Raw genomic sequence first — 22,605 nt, 5'->3', positions numbered from 1 at the left:
TAATTTTTTTAACACTTTCATACCGAGAAAATTCTGAGTAAGAAAGTTTCTAGTATTCTTTACTTTAAAAGTACTTTTAATAAAATGAAAATAAAGTTAATAATTAATGTAAATGCTATTGTGTGGATAAACTTAGTAATAAATACAAAGGTAAAATAACACTGAACTCAAGTATTAATTCATTAAACATGGGTTGAATCTTCATAAAAAAAGTATTACAAATATCTACAGCACATTAAAACAGTACAGATCAAATAAAATTTAATAGAAAAAATTATGCTGAAAATTGCTATGGAAGGGAGAATGGAATTTGCATAATTTAAGTTTCATTTTTTGTGGCAAAGCATTTTCTTTAGTAAAAGCCAAAAATTAAAATCTGAAAGATTCAGTGATCTGTCAAGAAATGCAGAAATGTCAGGAATATCCCAACAAAGCCAAGAGGGATGGTAAGCTGTATATTACCCAATGGACTAATATGCAGACAAACTGCAATATCACTATTTGAATGCAATAAATACTGATGTTGTTTACTAAAAAGAAATGCTGTCAATGATTAAAAGTAGCCATTAAATTATATTTGTAAGCAAGCTTTGGTGAATGTGTTGAAATAATTTTACAAAAACAAAGAAAAAATTTACATGTACGTATGTATATACATATACTGCATTACGTTTCTTACGTACAGACGTCATGAAAAAATATGTTCTAAATCCAATTTGAATCCATTTTGGGAAAAAAAGTCAGCTAATCTTTAGAATATGGCAACAGGTAGTTTGGCAACATTTTGGTAAGGTGATAAAGGTTACTAGCTAGGACTTTAGCAATAATCTGAGAAGTACACAGTTTGAATCTCAGATTATTTTGTCTCAGAGAAATGAGAGATTATAAGACATGTAATGTTACATTTTCCGGAAAATTATGATTGTGATTTTAGCTAGTAAGCACTTAGAAACAATTTTGCTACTAAAGTGCAGAATCGCCCACTTATTTGTTTGGCGTGTTTTACAAGAGTAAGAAGAATTGGATTTTTGTCAATTTTTTTTTTGGCTTTTTAAGTGAAAATAGGTCGATCTGTACATAGATAAAGTCAAGAGTGCACAATGCCATTTTTGTGCAACTTTGGGATGTTTTTTTAAGTGAAAATTGGTCGAAGTGTACATGGATACCGTGTATGTGCAATTCTTAAAAACATGGCAAGCAGCTTGCGATTCTGCACTTTCTCCCAATTTCGCACCTAATCTTCGTCATGATTAAGCATTTTTGTTCCATAAAAGTTCTAGTATAAGCGTAATTCGGTTAGCAGATTGTTGGAAAAAATGTTGAGTAAAAAAAAAAAAAAAAAAAAAATGCCTTTACTTCGTGAAAACAAAATGGCATCCAAAACAAAATTAGCAGGTTGCTGTAGCAGGGTTGGTCCCCAAATTTTCGCCAAAAAATCGCCAAGTTACAATAATGTAATTCACGAAAAAGTCCTTTATTCTGTCTGTACATGATTTTATTAATACAGTCCAAAGTACTTGCTGAAAGAACATCAAGATACTAGGTATTTTTCCTACGTTTCTTGAAGTTTCGTTTAGTATTTTGAATAAATGAGGATTCAAATGAATTACACTGTCTTAAGCAAAAATTAAACTGCTAAAAATTTATACATTCTTGTTCAGATTAAATCATTTTTAAGGAACTCTTTTCTTTTATCATCACAAAAGCTATTCAGAAAACATATATGCATACTGGCTTTAAAAGAGATTTCTATTTTCAGAATGAAAAAAACTGGTATTTAAGTCCATGATATTATTTCAAAAATTTTATGGATTTCAGATTTATAAGCATAGGGAATGGGAGAAATAAGGAGGAAAAATCAAAATAATATTTTTATTTTTTTATCCTAATGTACTAATGCAAAGGAATGCTCTTTTCTTTCCTCAGTTTCATTCTTATTCAAAACTTATGCTTAAAACATTCATCTTAATATCCCAACTTCTCTAATTCATAAGGGTTTTTTTAAAAAATTTAATTTCAGTTAAAAAAATATTGCAAATCACAATTAAAAAAATATCAAATGTAAGTTTTAAAAAAGTATTTTTCATTGAAAGCATATAAAAAATATTTATTAAAAATAGAGTAATATTAAACTCACATGTATCTGTGTTATTTTTACTCATTTTTTTACCTGAACCTTCACAACATTTAGATCCAGGATCTTCCTGAAATTAAATATAAATACACAAAATAATTAGGAAACTATTTCAGAAATATATATATAAGACCAACATATTAAGTAACTGAAATTATTTGAAGCGTGGTAGATATGCAGAGTGATAGTTAATCAATCAAAGGCATAGCTTAGACACATCTTACAAGATATGCAAACTTATTACAGAAATTCAATAGTAAGACAGAATTTCTTTTTAGAGGAATTTAAGAGTATGCTCAAAAACATCATAAAAATTAATACTTTTATTAAAGAAATTAAAATAAAGTCTCAGAATTCTTTTAATATAATACTAAGTTTAAACTCTTACAATTCATCAATATGCTATCATAATTAGTTATTAGTTAAAACAAATATTCCTTTTTTACATTTTACTGTATGTGATCTAGTATTTTAATGTGCCTGGTTTTATGTAAGCAGGGAAACTTTTTTAATGTTTTACTTAGCATATATTTATAGTTATGTAATTTTTTTTACATTTATGAGAAACTATTATGAGCACATTCAATTTTACTAAATTATTATTAAAAAAGGAAAAAGATTAAAATTCAGCCTACAAAGTCTGTTATATACGAAAACTGTGAAGAAGAAAGTACACATAATTTTCACATAATAAAGAAAATAAATTATAATTGAAATTCACGGGTTTTAACAGAACAGTAAGTGACCGAATTTTATACCTTTAATGATCAATATTTGAGCAATTTCATTCATAAAGTGTTTTGAAAGTTTCCATAGTGTGCAATTAGACAAATAAGATAAAAATCTAATTGTACACTTTCGACTTTCAAACTTAGTATTATATTAAAAGAATTCTGAGACTTTATTTTCATTTAACAAATAATTGATTATAGAATGCATAGAAATTATTATACTGACTTATAATGAAGGCTCAAATAATAAAAAAATTTTAATATTTTAAAACTGAACCAGCTATTTAACATAAATCTATTTCATTACAAATTAAACAAAAGTTGAGATAATTTTAAATGGATATTTTCTATTAAGTAACTGTTATATAAACATAATGTTAAGCAAAGAATAAATATGTGAATGATCATTCTTTTACATACTTTTCTATATCTACAAATGAATAAATTACATTCTAGCATCGCAAAAAAGTCTGTATATTCATATGGCTGTTGACAACAGTAGGGCGTTGCGTAACAAATAGGGCATATGATGAGTAACAAATGAACTAAACTCATTTTCTGTCTGAATTCAAACATCGTCTAAAGAAGAAAGAAAAAAAAAATTAGCATGTAAATAGAATAAAAACTTAATATGGTAACTAGCATATAATATTAACAGCTGTAAGCAAGCAGAACCATGAAGGTTTCCAACCCCTAAAATAATTTATTTTCGTAGGCCGCAAAAATGTGTATGTGAATTTTAAATAATTAAGTAATGCTTTTATTTTTATTAGTGGTTATTGTCATCTAAAATTATGAGAATAAATCAATTTTTATGGTGTAAAATTTTAACAAGATAATATATTGTTAATGCTTTTTTAACAATAACCTTTCAGAGGATGGCAGGGGTGACATAAATAGATGATTAAATTGATAAATTGAAATAAAAAATATTATTGAATATCTAAGATGACAGAATAGTTTGATGCATCCCCATGGTCATCAAAATTATCAAACCAGTGTTGGTGTAAGGAATGTATTGTTTTCTGTGCTAATTGGAATTTAAGACAATTTTTTTTTTCGTATATCACGTTTAACCGATTAATTTTAGTATATTAATACTAATTTTTATTTCTGTTATAAATGCTTATGCTTAATAAATTCTTTTCTGGGCTAATTTGAATTTAAAACAAATTTATTTTCATATATCACGTTTAACCGGTTAGTTTTACATCTACATGCTTATTATCTGCGAATTTTTACTACCCATATGCTTAATATATATATTGTTTTGTCTGCTAACTTGAATTTACATACACTAAAAATCACGTTTACGGCTCGGCTCGAGCTTGGCGAGTAAAAATGCAACGGCGCCAACGGGTTCTCTGCGAATGAAAACCCAAACGCAGTCGTAAATATGCATAATTTTCTTAATGAACTCAGAATTTTTGTTCTTACTTCGCTAGAAGATCTGCATCAAAGGCAGCCGACAGTATCCATTCTAACCTCTCCTTATTTAAGCGAAAATTCAACCAAAGAGCTTACCTTGATTCTCAATTGCTTTTATTCAACTATTCAAACAGCGCGCCAGCAACGAAAAAAAAAAAAAAAAAAAAAAAGGCGCCTATATGAGCCAAATGGAAGACTGTTGAAGCCGAGTGTTTACTAATGAATAAAATTCCATTATAAAGTTATGAAAGCTCTGCTTCCGCGGCTAGCAAATTACGACGGTAAACGTGCGATTGGAGGCGCAACTATCGCTTTCTGTATAACCGATAAAATAGCATTTTCTCACGCAAATACAGAAACTGGTCACTTATTTGGAAAAAAAAGAGGGGATTATTTGGAACGGCAGTGTGGCGACTTGCCTACTAACTCAACGCTGCCAGTCTGGTAACTCATAGCAACGAAAAACAAAATAATGTTTATTGTTAATATTATTAGCGATCTGTTTTTGTTATCATAGTTGCTTGTCCAGCTATTCTTTATTTATTATTGTTCAACGCGGCTAAATTACACAAATTAAATTATTTTATTAAAAGCAGCGTGTATTTGTGTACCTGTCTCAGAAATTGTACTACCATACCATAGGCAGCATAAATACTATAACATTTGTCATAGACGTGAAAACCTTTTGTGGTTTTGGCGACAAATTTCGGGAAGAACAACGCATGGTATAAGTAAAATATTCTTGATTAAAAATAGTAAAATAATTTAAATAGTAAATAATCAATGAAATTAATACAAAATAATAAAAATTAGATTTAAAAATGAAGCTAAAAATAAGTGTAGGTAAAGTTATTCAAAATGTGATGTACAATTCGTACAATAGTTTATGACAGGAGTTCCCAGCTGGGTATTTATTGCCCCTCCCGGGAGTAGATGAAATTTTAAGGAAGGTCAATTATGATTAGGGGGTCGACTGAGAGTCTCTAATCAAATATGCACCAGCAGTTGATTGGCATAATGAGTATGTCACTAATTACAAAAAAAACTATTAATATTATTAAACTTATAATTATATATTATATATACTGATATATTAAACATTATACAATAATAGTATAATTATATATTATACATTGCTATAAAGCTATGTCATATAGAAAGGAAGAAATCATATAAAATAAATAAGAGAAATATAAACAAAAAAATTCAAAAAGTATTTAATATACTTATTAATATAAGTATATTAAATACTTTTTGAATCAATAATATTTTTAATAATATATCATTTTTTATGGAAAAAGTGTAATATAAAAAAAGTCAAAATCAGAAGCGCAAAAAACACAATCAGAAAATTACGAAGAACATAAAACTTTCTCAGAAGATATGTTGTTATATATGAATCACCTTGTAAAATTTAAAAGACAAAGCACTGAATATTTCAATGCACCAGCATGGCTAACTGAATACTGAACTCCGCTTCGGTACTTAATCTTGATGTCATCATGCAAGAAGAGTTGATTACATTGAAGGAAGCTGATTATGTACAAGTCTTAGTTGAAATAAAATAAAAGTTTTTACAAAGCCAATTATTGACTTTCCGGTCTTCTTACCTAATAGAAAAAAGTCAATAATTCATTACGGAAAACAAGAAAAAAGCTCAATATTTGTGAACGATGTAATTTAAAATTAAGCAGTATTATGCAAAATATTTTTTAAAAATGTATTAATGCATTAAATTAATTAAAATAGAACTTTTATGAAATTAGAATCTGTAATTTTATTTCTGAGAATTTGTTTATATTTGTAAAATTATAAAATAATAATAATGCAAAATATAATTAAACATAAATTAACTCATTTTTCAAAACTTTTGTTCATATTTTTAATCTACCTGTTATCTTTATACAGTCAAAAGTCGTTAATCCGGACTCGTCGGGACTTCGGCGATTCCGGATTATAGATCATCAGTTTAAATCTCGTAAGATGGCATGCAGAAATTAAAAAATTAAAAATATGAAACCGTAATTTATGAAATAAAGAACAATTATGATATAAAAGACATCAAAATTTACAAAAAAAAAAAAAAAAAAAAAACTTAATATTTATTTGTTTACTTTATTAAACATTTCTTTCAATGTAAGTTGTTTAAGTTGCTTCGTTTTATGTGATAATACTTTCTCTTTAATTCTATAAACAGACATAATTTCTTGTTCAGTTACAAAGTTCCGCTGTTCAAATCCCGTAATTGCTGTGCCGAGAATACCGACTAACTTGTCAATCGAAATTTTTTCGTTTTCACTAACCTCTCTGTCACCTTCTTCATGTCTTTATCCATTTTTTGCAGCAATTCCACTTTTTGTTAGACGGACATCGAAACATACTTTTGTTTTCCCAAAGGATCTCCTTTGGGAGCTCCAGCATCAGAAATTCTATTTGACATAATTGAAAGTTCAAGTTTACTTTTATAAAATTGCTCTTACAGTCTGCAAAAAATAATAAGCCGCATCCAATTCGAAGATCAAGAAACAACGCAATCATCAACATTAACTGAAATAGATAATTAGATAATTTTAGCTTATACAGTCCGTTATACATTAAACGCGCACGCGAAAACGTATTCTGCGCTTGCGCACACGCAAATGCGCAGTCGTAAAGGTCTTACGCGCACGCGCAAACGCCTATGCGCATGTGTCAAAGCGGCGCATACGCAGAAAGTTTTTAGCTTTGAGGTCCGGATTATAGATCATTCCGGATTATGGGTGTCCGAATTAACGACTTTTGACTGTATTATTTATAAGCAAGCAATTGTATTATAATTATGTTATAGGCTGTATATTATAGAGAAAAATGTAAGTTAGGTCTATGATGAAAACCATTCTTTTAAAAGGGGTGGATACAAAAAAAGGGGGCTGGGAATCCTTACTTTATAATATAATGCTTGTGATAACATTTTAAAGACTTTGTACTTAATATAAGTTAAGATATTTAGTACTCAGAATTATAACATTTCAGAGAGAATTTCAAAATTTTCATCTGTCATTTTTGAAACCTTTAAAGATTTGTAAATCCAAGGTTCCCAACTATCAAAAAAGTCCATTTGGTAGAAGAATCAAAAACTGGTGTCAAGGTTTAATCCAAACAGAGAAGCCAAATAAAATATAACTTTGCAAAAAAAAAAAAAAAAAAAAAAAAAAATCGTGAACATGAAATAGAACACTTGGATACGATTTGTTAGCTGTTTCTCTCATCTGGAACCAGACTTAATTTCTTCATATGTTTGAATCTCCAAGTAACAGAACAGATAAGATAAAATTTTAGGTTACTTAAACCGTTAGTTACGAAGCACACGTGCACTTATGGCAAAGAATATGTATTGTTGTATATATATGTATTGAATATGTATCCAAACCTATGGATTTCGATGAGAATCCTACTAACCATGCCAGTTTCTATTGCCAGTCGCCCAAGAAATGTTTCCAAATTAAAATCGATCAAAACGTTTTTAACGTCAACTGTAGGTAGAATAAAGTAATTTTATCACAGTTTCCACTATATTAATAAAAAAAGAAGTAGTTGTAGTAGAGATTTTTCAAAATGCTTGAAAAATCAGCAGGGGCGTAGCTAGAAGGGGGGGCAAGAGGGGCATCTGTCCCCGGGCGTAGAATCCAAGGGGCGCCAAAGTGATGTTACGACATTTTAGAATTAAATGTTTTCCATCCTTCGCAAGCAGTAGGGGGCGCGAAATCTTCAGTTGTCCCTGGGCGGTGAAAACCCTAGCTACAACTCTGAAAATCAGCATGTGAGAAAGCAAGATGAGTACACATCTCTTAAATTAAGGTTGCATTTCGATTGAATAGTGGCAAATGTAATTCATTGAAATATAATGTTTCCTAATGCGTAAACCAATGTGAAATAAAGCAGTATTGTGATCAGATTGTCTTCATATCCCAGTCAAATGTAAAAAAATTAAAACAAAAAGTTATATATGTGCAAATATATTCTTTACAATTTTTTTTGCACGAAATCGCTTGTGACATGAAACAACAGTGTGCTTGTGTGCCATCTACCATTTTTACCCACATATGATTTTTTAACCTTCTGCTGCATTTTAAACATCATTACATTACATCATTACAAACAAACATCGTATAAAAATGCTTGTGTACGTTGATTTTGAACCTATTGAGGGTTACGCATATTTACCAATATATGATATATACAAGGGTGGGCGACGAAATAATTTCGCACAAGTAAACGAATACTCTAAAGCTAGCCCTGATTTCTAATCGAAACTGCCTAATATTCTTCTCACACGGATATTTGCAAAAAATCTTTAAAATTTTGATACAGCTAGCCAGTTTGCCGCGATTCAAACCCATGGACCGGATTATTTGTGTTTGGTTGTCTTTTCATTCGATGACTGGCGGGTGTATTCCGCTCCAATTGAATTTCTTAATCTAAAGTCTTTTGTACCTCCTTTCCTGGCTCGGATTCTGATTACGCCTATGGTTAAATTCGTAAATTAAAAGTACCAGAAAAATACACATGGTTAAAAGAAATAAATTTGTAATAATTAAAAAGAATAAATAAAAAACATTTATAAATTAACATAAAGTATTAATAATATGAAGAATAAATTAAATTATACTAATGAGCTTTAAAAATGAAATTAAAATTAGTTTGGTTCACTGCAGTCTGCATTCAAAATAGAAACGTCGGAATTCTTGTGTCAGTCTAGATTCAGTAGCAAAGATTCGGGCATTTTTATGCCAACCCACCATTTTTCATCAAGGTATGGACATCATTATACTTTTTTTTCATAAGGTACCGAAGATTTACTTCATATCCTACTATTAATCAGTAATGCAAACGAAAATCGGACCCAACATAAGGGTGATCTCACCCTTATGAAGCTTTATTTATGTTAAAAACTGATTTTGGTCCTTACGGAAAGTCCCGTCGACCACCAGAGACAGCGCCAATCGCTCAAAATAATAATTAAAAAGAATTACTAAATACAATAAAAAAGTTATTTTTCTTTCAAATTAATTATATTGTCATTTATTTATATCTAATTTTTCATTAAAAATTTCCATTACTTTTTATTAAGGATGTATACTGTAAAAGCAATCATTTTTCACTAGGCGCCATTTCGTGGCCATTAACACATTTTCTTTTTAGGCCCGAAAGATTCCATAACTTATTCAACAGCATGCTCTTCTGTAGTAGGCAGGTCCCAAATTTTAATTGTTTTTTCCCCGAAAATACGTGATAGAGGGAAAAAAAAAAGAGTCTTTACTCAAGAATAATAACTAACACGTGTAATCAAGGCTACACCAAACCCAGCTCGTTTGAAAACGTTTCCATTTTTGGCGAAAAATCGCGTACTTTGCCGTCTTTTCTTTAATAGGCAAAAATGGTCGACGGAATTTTTCGTAAGTACCCTGATTTTCATATGGAAGCACTCACCCTTATGAAGATTTTTGTCTTTTTTGAATAGCATTCGAACTGCTTAAGAGTGCGGCGTGCGGCCACTCTTATGAAGACGTTCTTAAAAATCGAGCATATCGCATAGAAACTCTACATGAGGGAATGGCCAATTCGTCGCTCTCAAAATACCTGTAATCGAGCTGATGGCGTGCGTTTCAGAGGATCTCGAGTTATATACAATATTTAGATTATTTAAGTTGTACTTTTCCTACTCACTGATAGATTGTAACGTGGTTTTTAGGAAAACAACTAGAGCTCTCTCACATAAAGGCTAGGCAACTCACTTAAATTAGGAAGCAGTTTTACTCTATATACACTAAATACAACACGCAAATAAATTTGAATTCCAGCTTTACTTGAAAGAAATCTTGAAATTACCTGGGATCAGCATATCTGGTGCAGAAACTATGAAAAGAAAAATTTCGTATCTTTCCACTTATCAGATGAGTTAAGAAGCCACAAATATACACAGATTACTCTAAAGACGAGTAAATAGCAAGTGACATATCTTGTATTTATTAGAGCAGTTTATCTGTCACACCGGGAGAGGCAGACTTAGGAAGCATAACTCAGTATTCTGGTCTGAACCTTTCATCAAGCACTTCCTGCAAAATCTACAGGAAAGAGTTGCATTGCTGACAATGAACAAAGCCTTGAAGATCTTAGGAGAAATAATAACGAACTGTTCCTTGGTGATCCTTCCTTTTCCCACTATTGCCGTGTGTAGCTTGCTGATAGCAAGCTGTATACCGGCTGTCATGAATTAAAAAGTACATTGCAGGTATAGCAAATGCATGAGTGTGTCCGGAGGACAGGATGCAAAATGAAAGAAGGTGTGACTACTTTGTCACGTGAGGCTATAGCGGTGTCTGGTAGGCTGGAGAGATGCTGGTCCAAGTTTCAGGTACAGTGTGCATTTTTACAAATATTCAGTGCATAAACTCATCAAAGTGCATTTTTCTCACAACTAGAAAGACTATATACAAAAGTAAAATTCCGCAGGGAGTCCAGCAGAAGCAGTCAAAGATATCTCTTAGTAGAGGTCTTTTGATTGGCTGTTGAGATGTGTATGCGAAAATCATGAGAATTTGCTATTTACAAAATATTCAATTGCAGAGACATAAAAACATACTTTCCAGTAAACTAAAAGTTAAATTAAATAAAATAAAAGAAATTTGAAACCAATAGGAGCAGTGAGAGATCTACAGTAAGCAGTAGAAGACTTTACTTCGTAGTCCCGTGGGAGGTCACCCTCCCGTGCCTTGACCCCGATAGTGGCTGCTTAACTTTAAGCATTTCAGTTTTCCAAGTAAACACAGGGTAAAAACTTAGGTTGGGAAGTTCTGATTTTCATTGAGAATAAATGCAGTAAATGGTCTAAGGTGCCTGTCTTCGTGCAATATTTCATATTCAAAGAGGTTAACTTGACACATATGATTGCAGTCCTGGGCTTCTCTGAAGAAATTCCGATTTTGCTTTGCGATGAACTTATCTAAGGGGTCGATCTTGAGGTCATCTTGTAGACACTTATTTGTCACGAAATAATGAGCATTCGTAATAATCCTGAGATAGCGGTTCTGCACAACACATAATTTATTGAGGTCAGTTTTGGTCAGGGCGGCCCACGCTGGGGAGGCGTAAGTCATGATCGGTCTGATCGCAGACGTGTAGATGAGCCGCTTTTTTCCCAGGTCGAGAGTGGAGTATTTACCAATAATTGGGAAGAGACATTTGATAATTTGTAAGGCCTTATCCCTGACGTAATTTATATGGTTAGTCCACGTTAAGCGATCATTTATAATCACTCCGAGGTACTTGGCATGGGGAACAATTGGAACAATTTCGTTAAATAGATAAAGTCCTCTTTTGACAGGTGTGTTCCTTTTATTTCTGCGTATGAGGAGAAGTTGAGATTTGGCTGCGTTTATTTGGACTTTCCATTGCGCGCACCATCGTTCAATGCTAGGAATGACATCTTGTAGTTTTTTGATGGCGTGATTCATATTAACAGACTTTACTGCCAGGGCAGTGTCGTCTGCATAACAGGCCAAAATAGCGTTATTTTGAGATGCTTGAGGAAAGTCAGCAGCATAAAATAGATACGTATAAGGTCCTAGAACTGACCCTTGCGGAATACCGCTATGGATATTTCTAGACGAGGAGATAGCACCGTTCACACAAACACAAAAAGTCCGGTTTGTAATGAAGGATTGAATTGTCAAGATCTTTTCTCGGTCCACGTTAGCAGTAATTAATTTGGATATGAGCCCCTCATGCCAGGCGCGGTCGAAGGCTTTCGCCACGTCCAACATGAGGAGAGCAACACTTTGTTTGTTAATTCCTTGGTGAGTGTATTAGGTAAAGTTTTATAAGCGGGGGATAGCTAGTTACGGTTGTCGCGGGGGGGGGCTAGTACAGCTCACTGCGGGAGCCTATTGTGGGTATCGTGGGAAATGAACTCGCAGAAACCTCTTTCTAATTAATGGCTTCCCACACAGGGCTTTCAGTCGAAAGTAAAACCGCTTTCCTTTCAGATGTCTTCACATGCAGTGTCTCACAAAAGTGATGGGACAATTGTGCTTTGCAAAAGGAAAGTGTAGTAAAATAAATTTAAAAAACGTGTAAAAATTTTTTTGTGGGTGTGTTTCATACTTAAATTTAGTAACAATTATTACATAACATACATTTTCTCAAAATATAAAAATATTAATTTAATAAAAATACAATTGTTTAGAACGGAGCAAAAAATGGCTCATATAAGTGATGGGACACTTACTTTTTCATCAAATATTTATCCAAAAATTTTACTTTTTTAAAAGGTTTTAATATTTTGTTGGATATCCTTTTACTTTTAAAATATGATTTAATCTTCTTGGGATGGATTCGACTCATTTTTTTTGTGATTTCTGGAGTGATTTTACCCCATTCTTCTTGAATCACCGATTTTAATTGTTGTTTTGAAGAAATGGTGTGTTTGCGAATTCTTGATTCCAATTCTTTCCAAATATTCTCTATGGTATTTAAGTCTGGAGATTGTGGTGGTGTTTTTATTATTTCAGGATAGTCATACAACAGCCAGAGTCTAACGTTCAAAACAGTGTGCTTGGGGTCATTGTCCTGGTAGAATTTAAAATCGTTATGAAGGTACAATTTTCGTGCTGAAGATTTCAAATTTTGATTTAAAATTTCAATATACTTGTACTGAACGATTATACTGTCAATAAAAACAAGATTACCAATTCCAGCGGACGACATACACCCCCATACCATAAATCCTCCTCCATCATGTTTTACTGTTGGCACCAAGTTCTGTTTGCGAAATTCTTCCCTGGGTTTTCTCCACACCAAGATTCTACCGTCAAAACCAAATACATTAAATTTACTCTCATCAGCAAATATAACTTCATTCCAGTAATCAGAATTCTTATTTATGTTGGATTTTGCGAAAGCCAGTCTGAGTTTTCTATTCTTTTCACTTACGAAGAATATTTTCCTGGCTGTTCTACCGTGATATCCAGCAGATCGAATTACTCTTCTTATAGTCTCAGGATTAACAATTACTCCATATAATGCTTGTAAATCAGCAGCAACTTTAGGAGCACTAATTCTTGGATTTTTTTTAATATTTCGAACGATAATTCGCTTTATTCCATTGGATAGCTTTGATGGTCGGCCAGGTCTTCTTTTATCCTGAATCATATGATTCTTTTTATATCGTTTAATGATATCGAAAACTGTTGAATGACTCAAGTTAATTGTTTCAGCAGTTTCTCTAATCGATTTTCCACGTTCAATATGCAAATTAATAACTAATTTTCGAATTTCAGGCAAAGTTTCTTTTCGTTTAGCATTCCTGGCTGCACAGAGGTAAAAACACAAAATTTCCAAAACAAACTGGATAGAAATATTGAAGACGATTTTATAAATTATTGCCAATTGCTTTTGAGTAAAAATAAAAACCCAAAAAAATATTTTTATTGTAGTACGTAGTAGTATCTAATGGTGTCCCATCACTTATGTGAGCGAGTTTTTGCTCCGTTCTAAACAATTGTATTTTTATTAAATTAATATTTTGAGAAAATGTGTGTAGTGTAATTATTGTTACTAAATTTAAGTATGAAACACGCCCAAAAAAATTTTTACATGTTTTTTTAATTTATTTTATTACAGTTTCCTTTTGTAAAGCACAAGTATCCCATCACTTTTGTGAGACAGTGTAGAGATGGTTTCCTTACTTCTACCGGCTAATGTACTTTTGTGAATCCGACTGCAGCCTTCAGGCATTTTGGAACAGAATACAGATCCTTTCATTGTTTACTAACACTTTGGTCCGCCGCACGGCCAATTTAAGTAATCATCTTGTGTTATGTACATTTCTTTGAATGAAATCATAGTTCTGCGTTACCGTATGTAAATAATTTTCACCCTCTGAATATCTTTCCTTATGTATTGGTGTCTATGCTTTTAATTTAAATATTATTAATTATGTATATTGTGAATTTCCACTGAAGTGGTTCTTCTTGCTCTTGCGTATTTATATATCTGCGTTCTTAAATTGTGTTTATTTGGACCCATTTTATAATTAGTAACAATAATCGGTTTCGATGGTGTTTGAACTCCAAATCCGAGACCTTCGGTGGTGCGCCATTTTACTTAGTATCTACTCCTCCAAAAAGAGAAGTTTGCACTTGTGATCTAATTGGAGAAGTTTCTCGCACTGGACGTGCACGAGTAGTATGATCGCTTCTGTTACATTCGGGAACGGCAATGCTCTGCTCTTACAATTCATTACACTTCCATCAGATAAAAGTTTCGGCCTTCTCCAGGGAAAAAGTTTTGATTCCAAGAAGGCATACATTAAGAAGTTGGAATCAATTTTTAAACTTTACTTATAATTAAAATAAAATATTGGGGATTCAAAGAATGTTCTGAAACTGCGATTCATTTACATTTAAGAAGAGCCGGAGCCCTCTTATTTAAGGCTCCGCTGCGCTCCGGCTAAAATTACAATTTACGACAAAAAGTGAGAAGTACCGAAGCCGAACTCCGTTGGGCTTCGGCGCAATTTAAGCTCTTTTGGGATTACTACAGAAGTGTCATCAGCCTCTTAGTGGAATGATGCACTACCGGAGTTATCAGATACGGAGTCCAACCTCCACTGAAACCGACTGATTCTGTTTTACTAAGACAGAAAATACAAATAATTGCGCATAGAAAATATTTTAAAAGGAGGGGGACTCGAAAATTTAAAAAATTAAAAAAATTACTTAAGTAACGAATAAATTTAGTTACGCGACACTATTTATACCAAAAGCTGATACACATTATTTTCTTCTTAATTCATCTTTCGGGGGAATATAGAGTCAAGAAAGTTGGATGATGATTGATGGTAGAAGGTTTAGGACTAAATTCTCTAAAAGATTTCCCACTCAAAGAGATTGTTACTGAATCTAAAACATGTTGTATAGTCAAATATTTTCACGTATGTTTCTTCTTTTAATGGAAAACTAAACAGCAGTACTTCAGCCCACTGTCCTGAGGTTAAATAATCTAATACTCAAACAAAAATATACTCAAAACAAATGGAATTTTCAAACGTTTTATTTAAATTTTAAGCTATATGCAATGCGTCTGAATGAAGCGAAATCAGATAACACCAGAATTCTCAGCAAAAGAAAGAATAACGTGTAATTATGACATGCAAATTATGCGCCTTTCTTAGCATAAATAAACAAGCAAGCAGAATAAACAATAGGCACGCAAATTAAACATAAATTTAACAATGGGTTCGCGAGAGTCGCATACACTGGGCTTGTGTAGATTAAATTTCGGAAATTTGACAAGCAGTCGTCAAAAAATTTTCCTAATGGAAAGCAAACATGCAAAGTAATTCACCCCTGTTATATAAAATATGTAAAAAAAGATGACTGCGAACTTTATTCCCTTAAATTTTGATCTTTCAGACACAAAGATTTTTTTAAATGGAGAAGTTCATCCCCATTAAAAAAAAAAGTTTCAATACTCTAAGATGTTAGATATTTACAAAACTGTAACTTTTTGTGTGGTTCTCTTACAATGAAATATTTTAATTAGCAAAATATTCATTGTATTTTAATGAGTTTAAAGGTTCTGTACGTTTATGTGAAAAATTAGTAATGGTATTCGGTATGTGTTTACCTACTCATTATATTTCCATTCCTATCACCGACAAATTTTAATACTACAACACCTGTACCATATATAATATGATCCAAGACATACTGCGAATAGCAGCGGAGTATTAATATCACACATATGTATGTAATTTTAACTGATATGTTAACGCGTAGCGAACAATTTAAAATAATTATCAAATGTCCTCTTGCTGCTTAAGTACTGAAAGTATACTTTCGGTTCTCTCTCATCAGAATGAATGAAAAGAATTTTGACTTTTTAGCCTAATCTGAAGAACGGACAGAGGAATGAAAAAAATACTGATGGAATGAATTATTTGTTGATTACGGTAAAGTATGCGAAAACTGTTTGCTTGAGGTAGAACTCCTTTTGGAAGACTTAACGAAAAGAAAGTGTTCACGTACTCACGTACACCGGGGAAAACTACGAAAATTTCATTGCCTAACCAGTGAACCAGAGTGACCAAGATTGCTGAATACTGGTTGTGTAACCTGCATTGAAATCCAGGCGAAAGGAGATGATTTTGTATGAGCATTTTCGTGATTTTTCGCATATGCAACATAATTCGCGCTACTTTTCTTCAGGAAGCTCTAACAAAGCCCTACCTATACTTAGGCCGATAGCTGTGTATGTTGCCTTATCCAAATAAGCAAATAAACGAAACTCCCATGCAATCAACCGGTTCATCAGGATCCAAGCCGAACTACTAACATTCAGCGGCCTTATCTGCTTGTCTACCGGTAACCCCCCCCCAATTACCGATTGCTAAAGTCTCGTAACAAAGTACTCTTTTAAATAAAAAAAGTAATTGTAAGATATATAAAAATATCTTGATTAAAAGAAACAGGTAGATTGTTTGGTTTGGTTTAGTTGATTACGGCGAAGTCTTGAGAGCTATCTGCCTAAAGGGAGGGATGCCTTTAGGAGGACTTTCTAAGGGAAACTGGCTCGTATGCACGTTACACATGGGGAAAAACCATGTAAACGCCCATGCAGCCAGCCCGTTCGCGGGATTCGAGCCTCGGATCGAATTAACAATGTTCAGCGACTTTACCGCTCAGCCGCTGGTGAACCAAACAGGTAGATAGAGAACAGCAGATTAAATTGGTTATTTCCCTTTATTATACTCAATGGATATTTTCGATTAATCATGTAATACATAAGTTTGTAAGAAATTTGTAAATAGAAATTTACTTTATGGGATAGTTTGAAAACGATACTTTTTAACTATCAGTTTAACATATATATTAAATATGAATTTTAGATGGTGTGTTACACAATAATTACTCATTTGCGCAATATATTTAATTTTGTTCGTTATTAAGTTAAAAAACAAACAAAAAGAAAACTCTTTTATTTGTTTGGCTCTGTTTGTCTTTGGAAAAGAGCTTAGAAAACCTTTAACACCTTTTCATCCAAACGTTAAAAGGACAGAGATTTTTTCATTTCAAAAAACAGGGTCTTTTCTACCCACTCAAAAGCATGTTCAGTTTCCCAAGAAAAATATCAAATCAGGCAAAGATTGATATAACCATTTCATTTCTGAAATCATTGGGCAGCTAAAGAACGTGAACCAAAGTCCTCCATTCACGTTCTTTGTCTCCACTACAATAGAAGATTGAGCTTTTGCTATTTCCGTCACTAATTATAAAAGATAAGGTAAAAACCAGTATCAGCTTATCTTGTTATCTCGAGAAATGTTTCAGTGAAAAAGAGCGGAAAGGTTAATTGGGAAAAGGAAATTGCATCTAATTTAATTAGTAGAAATCCGGGAAATATCCAAATTCAACAATTCAAAGTCATAAATATTTATTAAGTGTGGGAACGGAGTACTTTGCTTGTTGATATTTTGTAAACAAAGATTAGTAAGCCATTTTTATGAGAACATAGCAAAAGGTGGTGTCTTTTAACATACGATTCTGGAGAAATACATTATAACTGCGTTTCATTCAGGAGTACACACGAAAATAATTTGTAATGAGATTGTAATTAATAAGAAGGGAATTTAATAGACAGATTTAACAAGCAATTATAATTTTAGCAAGATATTATAATTCATAAGTAACTTAAGTATCAGTATTAAAATATGATACTGCTTTCCTAGCCAGCTCTTTCAATATTATATTTAATTTTCTTTAATTATTGATTTATTTTATTTTCATTCAGTGCATAAAATCCTTCTTAAACTGTAGGTTTATTTCTTTATATTTTGATTGCATTCGGGGGGGGGAAAGAAAATATGAAAGGTTTCAGATTTTAAATTATGTCCAAAGAGGCGTTTTTTTTTTTTAACATTTTGTGTGTTACCTTTATTTATTAAATATCAAGTTCTTCGCACTGAAAACCATAAAATTCAGTTCAACAGCGATATCGCAAAACAATTTTAAACTGAGTTGGAATTTCCGATACGCAGTCTCACGCATTGGAGATAAAAATGTTTTTTCCTGTACAATGTTGCCATCGCTCGCTTTGAAATCCTTGAGTTTGTTAATCAAAATTTTTTTTTTAAGTTTATCGATAATAAAACAAATTCCAAATTTCAAATTTGGGCTTTCAGATGCCCATATTCGCAGTAGGATTACGTCATTCAAAATTGGATGGCTCTAGATACCATTGTTTTATCACAATGCGAGAAACATACTTGTATGCAGATTCTTCATTATTCAATTTCTTCAAGTATAATACAGGGCGATAGTATTTGGTGGCAACGATTTGAAAAGTGACTTTTAAAGTTTTCAGCACAAAATCGCACCCTTTCCCTGTCGTATACATCTTCGAGTCTTTTTGAGAAGTCGCAGCTCCAACTTTTAAGTACAGATCTAGTTACATTGCATATTAGCAAAGAAGAATAGATCCCACAATTCTTGAACTGACCTCGTTACTGAGATCTCTTAGCAACGTCTAGAAGACTTAATACTTTCTTGTAGAACGAATGAAAGTTAAGTAAAATGTTAAATTTTTGACTTCCATATATCCATTCAAACAAAAACCCGGTGATTTAGAATGTTATACTACTTGATACAAATACAAATGTTTTAAATTTAGATAGTAAAACATCAGTTCATTAATTTGCTCCAAAATTTTAATAATTGGCTGACAAAGAGAATGTTGCGGAGTGAGCTGTGTAATGAGGTAGTTAGCCACTGTTTAAATTACAGATATTTTACAACCCTTTTTTTACGATTGAAGGAAAAAATGGCGATAATAAAACACAGTTTTAAACAGATATATTGAAAAAAAAAATTAATAAATGCCTAATGAAAAAAGCCAGATCTGCTAGGAAAATAGATAATTTTTTTTTTTTTTTTTTTTTTTTAACTTCGTACCATTCTTGCTTTTTGCACGATTTAAACTACTGAAATTTGTAATATGCCTTGCAAATAAATTTTGCCATTATTTTTCTAAAAATATCCTTCATTTGTAATGAAAATTTCTTCTATTTAAAAAATTATTTTTGGTAGCCCAACATTCATATCCTTTCGCTTCTTCTCCACAAGAGTCAACTGCGATAAAATAATAAAATAAGAGATGGCTAGTAATATAATTCACCAATAAGCAAAACTAATAAAAAATGAAGCATAGCTAATCCAATAATAAGCATTCTTCAATCAAAAGGTACTACCTCTTTTAAGCATTCGCAATAACTGCTTTTATCATTTCGAAAATTTTATGCTAAGCATTTCTTTCCATAAAGTCTCCACCACTGTCCGGTGATGTGATTCATGCCCACATGGGCAGTTACGCATAAGTGACATTTGCGCACGTCACCCCTGCCAAAGAATCTCTTTAGAGATTCTTTGGCAGGGGTATTCATTATTCATTCCGCAGGGCAGGGGCATTCATTTCCGCAGGGGCAAAGAATCTCCTTAGAGATTCTTTGCCCCTGCGGAAACATGAAATTTTCTAACAGGTATAACCAACTTAGGACAACAATTTGACACTTCCGCACAACCTGTCAGAATTAATTAACTAGCCTTATGATTTATTGATATAATTTTTCCTGTTCTGAGTGTTTCTAGTATATTATTAGTTTTTTTTTTTTTTTTTTTTTTTTTTACGAATTATTCATTGTAGGGCATTTAATTTACGTAAAATGAACTTCACACCTGTATTGAAACATTGAAACATCTACAGACAAACCATCACAATATATTACCAATACCGCTATGTGTGCAATATTGTTTAAATATATAATTTTATATATTTGCCAATTTTAATTTATAGGTACGATGTTTATTTCTTTGTTAAGAAAATAACATGCATTTATATGATTTGAAGGTAATTATATCTTTAAGATTTCTCATAACTATAATTCTCTTGCTTCCGTGCCAGTTTCTCCGAAACCATTGGCCAGAATTTAAAAAAAAAAAAAAAAAAAAAAAAAAAAAATACTAACTGTATAAACCCTAAGTGAGCTTAAAATGAATAACTACTGTCTCTCGCCTAAAAAACTTAACAAATTATCTTTAATCACGATAAAAAATAATTGATTTCAGAGTTTCGAAAATAATTAAAAAAAGTTATTTTTTAGAAAAATATAATTTTGTTATTTTAAAGGTTCGGTTAGGTTTATTTAGCTGTTGCAGAGCCTTCAAGGGCTACCTACCTAAGAAAAGTGATGCCTTCGTGGAGAACATGCTAAGAAAAACTGGCTCGTACACACATTACACAGGGGGAAATCTACGAAAATGTTCATGCAGCCAACCAGTTCGCAGAAACTCGAACCGCGAACCGAACTACCACTGTTCAGCGATTTTACCGCTCGGCCGCTAGTGGTTTGTATTATTTTTAAAGTAGGTCATTTTAACTGTACTGTATTTTTCTACATTGGGGGAAAAAAAAAAAAAAAAAAAAAAAAAAGAAGTTTGTTTTTATAATGATGTGTGCAATACATATTACTATATTGATGGTAAAAAATATATTTAAAAAAATAATATTTCGAATATAAATAAAGGCAGCAAATACATTAAAGATATCGAAATAAATATACAAAATTTCAAGCTCATTAATCAGTTATAAAAAATAAAAATGTGTTATATTTTGGGAATATTTTTAAAGGTAATTGACTCCTTAAGGTATTTATCATTCTTTACACGTTAACACACACATAATACAATAAAATCCCTTGAAGCGGCAACCGCACCTTTTTTTTTTTTTTTTTTACTTATTACATGCTTCGTTTTTAGGCACTACACGGAAAGGGACAGATGCCCCGTTCTTTTTAAAGGAAACTGGTTCGTATCTACGTTACAAATGGGGAAAATCACGAAATCGCCATGCAGCCAGCCTGTTTGCCAGGACTCGAATCCTGGACCGAACTACCAGTGTTTAGTGGCTTTTACCGCTCGGCATAACCACACCATTGAAATCTAAATTTAAATCCAAAATTTAGTCCTATGAGTTAAAGCGAAATGTATAACGGGCTAAAAATCTAGATTTTAATGTAGAAAACAAATGTAACAAGCTTTATCCAGCCAATGGATCAAGTAATTATCTGGAATATAAAAATGAATTATTGATTCCTTTTTTGTGCGTCCATGGGTAAACTTTGAAGGTAGAGTTCATGATAATTTTCAAAAACAATATACATTGAAAGACGTCATATTTACCATATTTACTTTCTGTCTTGCTTGGTAAGATACACAGAATACCGTATTCTCGCGTATACAAGCCACACTCTTGATTTTTACCTCTGATGTTAAAAACAAAAATCTCGAATATAAGCCGAGAATAGTCCTTTCGTAGTATTTTTCAGGAAATGTTCATCTATGTCAGTAGATGATGTTGTGAAACTTTATTGTACACAGAGTGACCTTTTAAAAGTACAGCGAGAATTTTCAAGCAGACAAACATTCAAAGTTATATGTCATTTCATACTAAGAATTTAGCACTTTTTATGTGTTAATAAATATAGTGATGTTTTCAAAATTAGTTTTTTTTTTTTTTTTTTTTCGAAATATAAGATCGTATGTAAGTGTTTTAATTTTAAATAGTCTGTACGATTTTAAACCTTAGTTATTTAATTGAGGTAGACAGATCAAAAGCGATGACCGAAGCGCTGTGCAATATCTACGGATAGCATAGCAAAACATAAACAAAATATAGAAATATACGTTTGTTTATTCGGAAAAAATTTCTTATGTGGAATCATCGAGGTCCCGTAGCTGCTGCTTAAAGAGGCTTCAACTACATAAACATTTAGTTAAAATCTGTATTTGTCAGAGCCATATTTAGACTTGATAAGGCCCTAAGCTATGTGAGATATGGGAACAAATCTGTTCTACTATATTTTGGGGCCTTAAACTATAGCTTGTGTAGCTTATACGAAATCCGGCACTGATATTAATGCAGTCCAGTGCAAGCAAATTAATAATCCAAGTCGCTGTTCAAAATTATCGAAAGATCATCTTGAAAATGTGTTTTTGTGCGGAACTGCTGCTAAATAGATTTCGCTATTTTTCTGCATCCTGTTACTCACTTTTCATTCAGGCGATTCTGTTATTTCCAAAAAATTACTTCTTCGCAACTGATGTAAAATTTTCACTCGTATATTGAAATCGTAAACAATATATATACTCAGCAAATTTTTTTCAACATGAGAACCTTTAAATATTTTTATGTCAGGAATCTTAAAAAAAGCTCGTTTAA

General features: G+C 32.0%; 1 protein-coding gene across 10 annotated transcripts in view; it reads right to left on the bottom strand.

Annotated features, from left to right (window-relative positions):
- The window catches only part of LOC118181411 (insulin receptor-like), a 64,822-nt gene extending 54,282 nt beyond the window's left edge, over positions 1-10,540 (bottom strand). For 2 of the 10 annotated variants that reach the window (XR_015040180.1, XR_015040181.1), the window contains exons 1-3: positions 4,303-4,747; positions 3,286-3,444; positions 2,138-2,204 (exon numbers count right to left, since the gene is read on the bottom strand). Coding sequence is in view for 8 of the 10 variants with exons in the window: in XM_035350547.2 (XP_035206438.1) it covers positions 2,138-2,204; positions 3,286-3,441 (223 nt within the window). In the remaining 2 variants the exon portion in view is untranslated. Of the gene's footprint in view, positions 1-2,137; positions 2,205-3,285; positions 3,445-4,302; positions 4,748-10,161 lie in introns of those variants that run through there. The other 8 variants (XM_085812812.1, XM_085812810.1, XM_035350547.2 and 5 more) reach the window with 7 other exon arrangements.
- Positions 10,541-22,605: the final 12,065 nt, after the last annotated feature.

Source organism: Stegodyphus dumicola, chromosome 3, assembly GCF_044657685.1.
Source record: "Stegodyphus dumicola isolate Sdum_Otavi_A_Nest chromosome 3, ASM4465768v1".
Lineage (NCBI taxonomy): Eukaryota > Metazoa > Arthropoda > Arachnida > Araneae > Eresidae > Stegodyphus > Stegodyphus dumicola.
This window is presented reverse-complemented; position numbering and strand designations above follow the sequence as displayed.